At 32.4% G+C, this 10,856-nt stretch overlaps 3 protein-coding genes across 5 annotated transcripts; all 3 read left to right on the top strand.

The window, feature by feature from the left end:
- The first annotated feature begins 552 nt into the window (after positions 1-552).
- On the top strand, positions 553-2,102 carry LOC123308668. The gene is made up of 3 exons (XM_044891433.1): positions 553-887; positions 1,722-1,892; positions 1,949-2,102. The coding sequence occupies exons 1-3, from the start codon at positions 576-578 to the stop codon at positions 2,000-2,002; spliced, it is 537 nt and encodes a 178-aa protein (XP_044747368.1). The 5' UTR covers positions 553-575; the 3' UTR covers positions 2,003-2,102.
- Positions 2,103-3,613: 1,511 nt separating this feature from the next.
- LOC123307591 (putative gustatory receptor 28a) lies at positions 3,614-8,672 on the top strand. 3 transcript variants are annotated; one of them, XM_044889963.1, is made up of 3 exons: positions 3,614-4,209; positions 6,596-6,766; positions 6,827-6,990. In XM_044889963.1, exons 1-3 carry the CDS (start codon positions 3,649-3,651, stop codon positions 6,878-6,880), a joined length of 786 nt encoding a protein of 261 aa, XP_044745898.1. In that variant the 5' UTR covers positions 3,614-3,648; the 3' UTR covers positions 6,881-6,990. The 3 variants fall into 3 exon arrangements, with proteins under 3 accessions (XP_044745898.1, XP_044745899.1, XP_044745897.1); XM_044889962.1 differs by lacking the exon at positions 6,827-6,990 and adding an exon at positions 8,415-8,672 and having other exon boundaries at positions 3,618-4,209; XM_044889964.1 differs by lacking the exons at positions 6,596-6,766; positions 6,827-6,990 and adding an exon at positions 8,415-8,672.
- LOC123307592 (cytochrome c oxidase subunit 6C-like) lies at positions 8,508-10,202 on the top strand. The gene is made up of 2 exons (XM_044889965.1): positions 8,508-8,789; positions 10,124-10,202. Exons 1-2 carry the CDS (start codon positions 8,620-8,622, stop codon positions 10,197-10,199), a joined length of 246 nt encoding a protein of 81 aa, XP_044745900.1. The 5' UTR covers positions 8,508-8,619; the 3' UTR covers positions 10,200-10,202.
- Positions 10,203-10,856: the final 654 nt, after the last annotated feature.

Raw genomic sequence — 10,856 nt, 5'->3', positions numbered from 1 at the left:
TTTTGATATGCATGTGTAACTTGATGCAACCTTTGGGACTGGTCAGGTCATACTCGCTATTACATTTTCTTACATCCAAAAGAGCGCAATGAAATTATACTCACGAACATCTCCGAATGTTCTGTGTTTGGCTGTGTGAATATTTTATTTTCAAATCCTTTTCAGCTTTCAACAAAAACATTGTTAAGGTCGTAAAGGTGGCAGACTTTATCTCGATCACGATAAGATTAATATGGGCTTTATTCAAAAGCTGGAAATATGATGTTTTATTGAATGATTTATCTCATCGTTATGCCATGATACGGAATATAAAGAAAATGAAACCAAGAAAGTTTGGTTTCTTTATTGTGATAGTAACCTGCATAAACATGTCGTTATTCATAACTCTCGAAATACATAGACCCAAGATAGATTTCGAGAAATCGAACTTGTGTTTTCCATTTTTCGTTATCTACAAACAAGCCTTACAATGCGAATTCCTGTCACTGATATGTGGAATTATAAAACAAATATATGTGATTTTGAATTACGGAATATCAGATCAATATAAAAGAATAGTAAGGAGATCAAAATTGATGAAAAATGTACAAGATGAAAAGAATCAACTGTTATATGGTCGAGATTTGAAAAAAATAATTCTGAACTTGAGAAGACTTTCAAGGATACATTACGAAATTCTGGATTCATTGGTGAAACTAAATTCCGTGATGTCTTTAGATATTGCTGTTTGGATGACTTCGAATTTCATTAACCTTGTAACAACAATTTTTATCATCAGCATGTCGCTACATTCTGGTCAGCTAGCTGTGTTGCACTTTTTGTGGTTTTTCTTTGAAATATTCAAGGTTTATTTCATCATCTCGATTTGGAGCGAAGTATCTGATGAGGTAAGTTTTTCATAATTATGAACAATCTTCACCTTATAAAAAATCAACAAGTTAATATTAGTTTTCTCCAAATTTTGGATGGCTGTGTTCGATATTTGAAATGAAAATGTCAAAAATGAAGGATTTCAGTGGTGTGCTGTTTCCGATGTAAATTCGTAGCTCTAAAAATATTTCAAGGAAAAATTTTACACTAGAAAACCACTACATGAAGCTCAAAATTGTGATTAGTTCTCTGTTAACGTTTAATAGATCCCCCACCTGTATATGTTAAAACTCGTTTTAAGTGCGCTATTTATATAGTTGAAACTAGATTTCATCAAACGCCAACTAATATTTTTTCAAGAAATTAATCCTTTTACCCTAGAGAATACATGCCATTAACAATGCGTCCTTCAAATAATGCAAAATCCAAGTCAAATTTCATTGGTGTTTGTTCCGTAAATTTGCAATAATTCAACTCGTAATATTTTTTTTTCGAAAATATGTTAAAAATTATTATTATATATTTTTTATATTCTTCACTCGAAAGTACAACTACAGCAAGGTGAATAAAAAAATCTGAATAGTACGATTCTGATGCAGAGGTACTGGAAAATTTAGTTTACCCTTCATTGATTCTGTCTAAAACCCAATATACAAATATCAAGGGTACTTTCTTCAAGGAAGAGCTTTGGGGAATATCGAGCAGCGACTTCGATAAGTTATTGAACGCTCTGTATATCGGCAAAACACTTTGCTTGGATCAACGGATAGCAAGTTTTGATAGAAATGAGGCACATGTTGTTTTCATGAATTTTTTATTGTAGAATGTTTGAAAATATTCTAAAATTTCAGGCAAACAAAAGTGTTACTTTAATCCACGACATTTGGAATGAATATATGCAAAATGGGAGATTCCAGAGGGAACTACTCTATCTGCAGTATATTTGCATGAGGATGCATGCAACAAAATTGAAACTCTCTGCATATGGATTCTTCCCTTTGGTCAAAACAATTCTGCACTCTGTATGTTTCAGCGAAAAAATGAAAATACAAATTTTTTTAAAATTTTTTTATTGCAGATTGTGGCTTCTTCTACAATGTTCATTATTATCCTCATTCAACTGAAAACATGAGCCTCTATTGTTAGAAGACGAATGTCAAGGCGACACATCAATTGGGGTGTACTAGAAGTTGTTTAGTTAATATGCACCTCTTTTTCTAGTAGATACATAATAGTCTCAATATTGTTGTTGAAAAAACAAAAAATAAAATGTATGTTGTTCAAATGCATATAGAGAAATACTTGTGTTGAAAATAGGACCTATTCATGATTATGATTAGGTATACATAAACTTAGAGCTTTTATTCTCGTCGATATACATATTCTAATTTCGTAGGAGTGGGAGTGGTAAGAAGAGATCACGTGGCAAATGGCCTGCAATGGCTCAGCAGATCATTTCCAAGAGAAGTGGATTGGTGGAAGAAGGCTAATTGGCTGGGGGCTGGGGTTATTCAAAGTCGCAAAACTCTTGCCCAAAGATTATAGAGTTAAGCTATAATCTTTGCTCTTGCCGTCAAAGATTATAGAGTTTACTCCTTAAACTTTGCTTGCCGTTTTTGGTCGCCAACTCTTGTACTACAAGCGCCAGACACAGAGCACAGAACATGTCGACCCTCGAAGCTTCTTTGACTTGAATTTTTTTCAATTCTCGTTAGTAGTAATCCAAATACATAATGAAATAAATGTGTTTTCTATGTTAACAAACACCCTGTGCAATAACATCAATTTATTCTAATGGAGTGACATCAACACGTCCATTAATATTTTATTCGAAAGAATAATAATGATGATGAATTATATCTATTATTCGTCATTCAGGAATATTATGTGTATTCGTCCTACAGAAATGTATTCTCTAGGAAGTATCCATTTCTTTCCTTTTTTATCCAACTGGTATTTTTCTATCTTAGGAATCATTTTTGGTAGAGCTGAATATATCAAAATAGCACTATCACTGATTATACATGCCTTTTACATATGGACATTCGCACAAGATAGAATCTATATCAAATCAAATTTGCATGGAGGTAAGTAAATATAGGTACATCAAGGTTACATGGATGAATTCTTGGCCATTTTGGAAAACATCTGAGTTAGCATTTATGTGGTGGACGATTAAAAATCAAATTAAGCTCCCATCGGTTAAAGTTTTCATTCTCAAACTTTACCACCAACATGACATATACCCCGGGTTTCATAAAGCTAGATCAGGGAATCAACGCTTGATTGGAGAATAGACGTCAATTTGTTTTCAATCGATAATTCAGTCATGATCATTCAGAATATCATTCTCGCATCAAATTATGATGTTTATACGTCCATTCTATTATTCTCAATTGCTACTTCTTCAATATATCCAGAAATGAAAAGGTTTCAGTGATTTCGTTTTAGAAGTCAAGTGACTGTCAAATCGTTGATCGGACAATCAAAGTTCTATGAAACCCACTGTAAGTATGATTTTTTGTTTATCACCGAATGAAAGTTTTGTCTCAGATTTCAGGATACACATACGTCCAAAAAATTCATCATTGATAAGGCTGACTATGCTTTTTGAATAAATCATCACCTGCAATGAAATCATTCTGAATAGGTATATTTTTTCCAGAATATATTGGGAGTGTAATGAAATATGTGATAACGCTAGAGGGTGTGCTGATAACCATAAGGTTGATTTGGAATTTGAACCATTCAAGAAAGTATTTTCGCATAATAAGTACCATGAATACAGATGTCTTTCCTGTGAAATATTTTAAGAGAAACATGTTTGGTTTACAAATATCAGTAGTTACTTGTTTCGTTTCCATCGAAATAACTTTGAAATTAATTCACACAAGATCATTTTCGTTCTATGAATTTTTCCATCACTTGAACTGGATTTTGGTCTCGTATAAACATGCTTTAGAAGGGGAGTTCTTAGCCCTTGTTCTGGGTGAAATCAAAGGGATCTTTTCAATACTGGGTGAAAGAATAAGACAAGAAACGAACATAATTAATTTTTCGAACAATAAGAGGGATCTCCTACTGAAAATAAATAGCATACGTAAGATTTCCTCAATTCATTTTAGTCTGGTTGATTCAGTGATAGCCCTGACCTCAGTTCTGACATTTGATACCTACTTATGGTTGATTATGAACATTATCCATCTTATTCATTCCTGTCATTTCGTTATCGACTCGATCCTGAGGAAAAAATTGAGTTTGTATCATCAGTTATGGTCATTTCATGAAATCCTAAAAAACTGCTTGGTGATCTACATTTGGACGTCACTTTCAGATGAGGTGAGTCAAAAAATTATATTATATTATGTAGGTAGGTACTTATGTTTTTAAATCGAATTAGTATATTAGCTTAGGGAAAACTCTTTCAATGAATTTTGAACACACCCTAACCAAATTGGATTGTATTATGTTGTCTCCTGTCAAGAATAGAACTCAATACTTAGCACTTTAACAGGAGCCAATCATCTAATAGTTTCGATAATTACAAAGGTCAAAAAAGAATGATATAATTATTTTGATGTTAACATTGATGAATTAATAATTTGGTTCGATGATATTGTTTCCAATGGATGTCGCACTCATTATTACTGAGTTGTTCTTAGTAAAATGAGCGATAATATAACTCAAATTTTGCCCAATTGGTTCATTTGGATAATAACATTCGAGGGAGTGTTCTTTTTGGAACTGAATGTATATCACTATGTCAAGTTTCTTCCCTTTCTAATTTTTAACTTCGTTTTTCTGTGGACTTTCATGAAAGGTCATGAATTTATATCCTATCATAAAACAGGTGATGAAATTTTTACTGTTTATAAGGGGAAATATTTTAATTTCGGGATTTTTTAATTGAGATAAGTACTTGAAAGAAAAGTAAGACAATTTTTGCTCCTATTTATACACTTCCTAAAGTTAGTTTTTCTTTTCCCGTGCATTTTTACCAACTTTACCTCACTCATTTCAGTTTCGTGTGTAGTTTTTTTATCGCTCAAGTGAGATCGCAGCATTCACATTTAAATCATTTTTCGAAATTATCACATTTCAAAACTCAAATGCACTTCTTCAACTTTCAATTGTTATTTATTGAAATCAACAATGAAAATAAGGTGGCTTGTCTAATAATCAACCGTCTCAGTTGAATTAGTCCTGGGACAAAGGAAAATGTATTTAGCACGATTTCATATATTTTTCACGAGTATAAATTTGCTGTTTTATGGTGACGACCTCTCAAATGATTCAATGCAATGCACTCGAGAAAAAAAAAATCGAAATCTCATTGTTATTCAAAGAGCAGATTTACAAGCGTACTTGGCAGTATACACTTTTCGTTTTCATCTACAAAATTTCAGTTATTTTCAATGAATATATGCTAATATACCTCTCAACTTTTGTTTCAGATTTCGATGCGAATATTATAAAAGTTATGCTGACAGCGAATATGTTGAGTGTAATTCTGAAATGTACATGGAATTTCATTTATTTTCCGAAGTACAATGAAATCTTGAATAAACTCAGCCGCCTATATGTTTCGACAATAAGTATCAATTCAAAGATTCGAAGAAAGAGAATGGCTGGAAGTTTTATCCTAATAGTTACCTTTTTTATTATTTCCACAATGCTATTCAAATTGAAAAGGTTGAAACCTCTGAACATTCATTTATTGATAAATTGGATGATGACATGCTATAGACATGCCTTAGAAACTGAACTTATGGCGATAGTTTTGGGGAGAACGAAGGAATTATTTATTCATCTGAACCATAATCTGAGCAAATTAGACGACATAGACACCACTTCATATTTTCTGGGGACTATAAATCAAACCTCAAAAAAAGAAATTCAGCGTATAGAAAAAGCGTACAAAATAAAACTGTTGAAGAAAATATCCTCGAATTATTATGATGTTGTGGATTCGTTGAAAGATCTGAATCCATTTCTATCATCGAGCACCTGTATGTGGCTCATCATTAATATAGCTGAAATGATATATGCTTCTTATTTCTTCATTTCATTGGTCATTTCGAATAGTTTGCAAATTCAAAATGCCTTATGGGTATCCCTAGAATTGACAAAACTTGGATTCGTTATATTCACATGGAACACGCTTTCACAAGAAGTGAGTTTTTCGACACAATATTCGACATATGTATAAAGTTTTAACTTGAAACAATACTCATCATTTGATAGAGATCACTAACCTTAGTGACCTCCCATCAATTTGTTTCAGGAATGAATTTTTTTCAAAATGGTATCGGATTGAAAAATCAGATACCAGAGTACGTTTATTTTATATCTCTGTTTTTCCCCGAAAAAAAAATGAACAGTTCCATATTAACATTTTTTTGAAAGTCGTAGAAATTAAAGGTTTGAATAACAAAGGAAGAAATTAGATAACTTAACAAAAGTCATGAATATAGAGAAATATATACGGCATCCCTATCAATTGTCGAAAAGAATTCTCACCTTTAAACACACCCTGTATAGAGCAATCATAAAAAGAGCAAAACGTCGGCCAAAAATTTGTATTTACTTATATGCGACCAAAGTCTTCTTGATTCAGCCTGCACGTACATTAAAAATAATGAACCAAGAACATTGAGAGTTTTCGGTTGATTTTGAAATGTGTTTGATATTCAGTACGATTCTGATTACCTACTCCTGATTTTAGGCTAACCGATCTGTCATTATTTTGCATGATATATGGAACAAATATGCAGATTGTGGCAAAATCGACAGCCAGATTCGTTATCTCCAGTTCATATCTTTGAGGTTTATGACGAGCAAGTTGAAATTTACAGCATACGGATTTTTTCCTCTGGATTGGACGTTTTTACACACGGTGAGAATAAATTTGGAAAGATTAAGATTAAGATCTTCAAATGTTTTCATTCATTTGCAGGTATTAGCTGTAACGACAACTTATATAATTATACTGATCCAATTGAGGTACTGAAAATTTCTATTTGAAAAAAACTGAAGCTGGATTGGAATGGGATAGGGAAATATAATTCAAGACATTATGAAAATCAATTTAAAATATGCAATAAACAAATATAGGTTGAAAAAACGGTGCATTAAATTCTTATGTTTTCATAAAAATCATTAGGGATTCTTTATAGTCAACTATCACCCAATAAATTTCTGTTCAATGAAATCTAATTGAGAAGATTTTGAATTGTTATTTATCACTGAGATCATCTCTATGTACTTTCAACAATAAAGAGCTCAGCATAAATAAAATGGAATCGAATTGTGGTGTTTTTTCCGTCGCCAGTTTTGAAAATAAAGAAGCATTCTTTCATTCAATTTATCTTCAAGGTCTTTTTGATATTTTTGTCCTTTTTTCCATAAAAACACATTATCAGCTTCGGTAATTACAGTCTTGAAAAGAATATACGATGGACATATTGCTAATACAACTTTTGTTGATGTGCAGCAAGAAAAATCACTTGAAGAAGACCTGACTGCCGTTTCTGATTGAGCATGGTTTAATATGAATCTACATTCCAATTTTCAAATCGATACGACGAAAAAAGTATTTTTCGATGAAATTCTTCATGATGACCTTTGGGTTTTTTTGATTTGATTCTGGAATCCAAGCCCTACATATGTACTGGATGGATAATTCAAGGTCCCTGATTCCAAATCTGAACTGAGTTTTGAAGAAAAAAATTTATTTCGGCTAGTATGCCCTACTAATTTTGCCGACCTTCTGAAGGGCGTAAAAAGAAAAATAATTTACTTGAAAAAGAACCGATTGCGATTTCTGATTGAGCAGGGTATAATGAATCGATATTCTCATTTTCAAAACGATACGACGACAGATTTTTTCGACAAATCTTTTCCTGATGCGTAAAACGAAAAATAATTCAATTGGAGAAAAACCAATTGCAGCTTTTGGTAGATCAGATTACACGCTACATCCTTAACTTAGAACATTCACAGCGGGTTTCATAAAACTTTGATTGTCCGATCAACGATTTGACAGTTACTCGAATTCTAAAACGAAATCACTGAAACATTTTAATTTCTGAATATATCAAAGAAGTAGCTATTGATAATAATTGAATGGACGTAGGAACATCTTAATTTGATGCGAGAATGATAATGTGAATGATCATGATTGAATTATCGATTAAAAACAAATTGACGTCTATTCGTCAATCAAGCGTTGATTCCCTGGTCAAGCTTTATGAAACCCGGGCATAATCTATGTTCCAAGGCTTCGCCATTGGTATGCTACGCATTTCTCTATATGCAATATGTTCTACCTAAAAATTCTAAGCGCCTTTTCACCCGCTAATAAGCGCGTAAAAAAGATTAATCCTATAAAAAATATTTTTTTCTCACATTCATCCAAGAAGTTATATCGCAAAAATGTATGAATCAAAAAGTGATTTCTCAGCTTCGGAAAAATATCTCAACAATCTGAATAGAATCCGAATTCCGCATTTTTCTCGTTGCATAATACTACATTTTTTCCGCAGCTTGGGATAAACCAACCGCAAGGCATGGACATCGGGAGATTAGTAAACATAAGTCTGTTTTATCGTCCTCGAGTGGGCTTTATCTGTCAATATTAGATAACGTCATCATTCTTATTAGAAAAGGTGTGAAACGTGAAAATCTATCGAACCGAGTATTGCAGTTCGAACATAACAAAGTGAATTAAGTGTTTTCTTCACATAAAGAATGACCGACGCAACAGCTAAAGTTTACCCCAGACCCCAACTGAAGGGGTTGCTGAAAAGGCAGATAGGAAGAAATTTAATTGGACTTGCAATTTTCACGACAACCACTGTGGTTGCTATGAAAATTTTCTATAACGATAAAAATAAACGTGATTATGCCGAATTTCACAAGTGAGTAGTTACATCAGTTTTTTCTCGAATTGATTCGAACAAAATTGATTTCAATGAATGTTTATCATTCTGATAATATGATACCTGTATCGTGTAATGAATATGCCGAAAAAATGTAACAGCCAAAATTATTTGAGATCACATTAGTAATGCCTACGAGACAACACTTATAAATTCTCGTGCCTTTCAACCTTTTTTGAAAAAGGAATACCATTATACCCCTCGCTATACAGGGGGAGTCTTTGACTCGTACAAATATTTTAAAAGTAGATTCTTGAGATTAACAAAAAACGCTTTTATCCTATACTATTTTTTCCGATTCGGCTCTGATAAAACGATAGATATAGCCAATTTTAGTTTTCATAATGAGCTGTGCCACCCCTGGAAAAAAAATAAAATGAATTTGGTTGGGTTTATATTTATAAGCAGTATTTGATTTATTCTGTTTTGAAACTGGTTGATATTTGTAAAGTCATATTTTTATCAATTGAGAGTTACAAACTTTTTATGTGGATTAGGGCTTAGAGAATCGATTGAAAAAAACATATGTGAAGAAGGGACATTCTATATAATTGATCCATTTGTGAAATAAAGCAGTCTTCAAATATAAATATTTTCATCAATTATTCGTCAAAAATAATGAGAATAACTGCCACATTTATTGGAAGCCATCAGAAGGTTAAACTGCAAAAATGGGTAAGATCAAGATCCCAACTCAGTTATTAAATCATGTTGTCATTTGTTAAGGACACATCTTTTTCATATTTACGGTTTTTCTGATTGGGAAAGGACTGACATATCTCTGATTGTGCCCATGAAAGCTTTTCAAATCCAGAAGCACTTCACTACTTTCAAAATACTCCATGAGACTACGGGACCACAGAGATGACAGTACGTGCCTATTGTTTCTACTTGTTTGATTTGTGTTGCATCATGTTTTGGTTTGATCTGGGTTTCTTTTGTTTCTCTAGATTTTTCGAGTGCTTTCTTCTAGTAACTTTTTACCTTGTTTCGCTGTTTTTCATATTTTTCATTTCATTTTGTCTTATTTCTAAATGAGTACCTTAAGCTGAAAATTATTTTCATCATCCTTGTGAGTTATTAGCATCGGAAGACTTTGAGTATCCTTACCTCATGTTTCTTAAAATACACCATTTCTTCTGGTATGCAACAATTTTCGCATCTTACGCTTCAACAAATAAAAACATGCATGAAGTATGGAGTATTCCAGATCAGAAGATTTTGTTGCCACTTCTGACTTTTTGGATTGTTTTTCATAACGTTTTTCGATTGAAGCGTTCCAACGAAAACTGAATGATTCTTTTTTTTTGCAGAAACTACGATATCGATAAGGAATTCGAGAGGATGAGGAAAAAGGGTTTGTTCGACTCTTGCAGTGACGAAGATTGAAATTGAAATTGAAAATGAATATTATCCCATTGAACCAAATCTCAGTTCAGTCTGCAGTGATTGTGAATTAGAATAAAATGTTGAAAAATAATTATCTTTTTTCATTATGCTTCGTTAATTTTCAGCAGAAATGAATCGTTTGGAAAATGCTCACAAAAAATTCGAACGATGTTGGGGAGATCGAAGATTACATCAGTGTACTACTTCTCTATGAATATTGCATTCTGCTACAATAAATTGAGATGATTCATAAAATGTGGTGATATACGCTTTGGAAGAAGCATCAAAGTATCATGAATTTTTATATTCGTGATTCAAAAACGTTGGTGAGGCATATTATAATTTTCTTAGTTCTAAGCAATCAATGCAATTGTAGTTAACACTTCCAACAAGGAATTCTTAGGAATTTTCTCAGGTCAGGTAATTTTTGACCATACTTATGACTAATAACAAAACAATTTTGTGAAAGGAATCTCCTAATTCAATTTTTCATTTAGGCGTATAGAGATTATCATATTATGTTGGAAGCATTTTGTTAATAAGTATTCGCGAGATTTAAATTGGTGAATTGACGATGAACAGATCCAATGGGATTCTCAGGTATATATTTATTAATTCAAATAGAAGATCACATATAAACTATCATTAGGTAACATA

Source organism: Coccinella septempunctata, chromosome 2 (assembly GCF_907165205.1).
Source record: "Coccinella septempunctata chromosome 2, icCocSept1.1, whole genome shotgun sequence".
NCBI classification, from domain to species: Eukaryota; Metazoa; Arthropoda; class Insecta; order Coleoptera; family Coccinellidae; genus Coccinella; species Coccinella septempunctata.
This window is presented reverse-complemented; position numbering and strand designations above follow the sequence as displayed.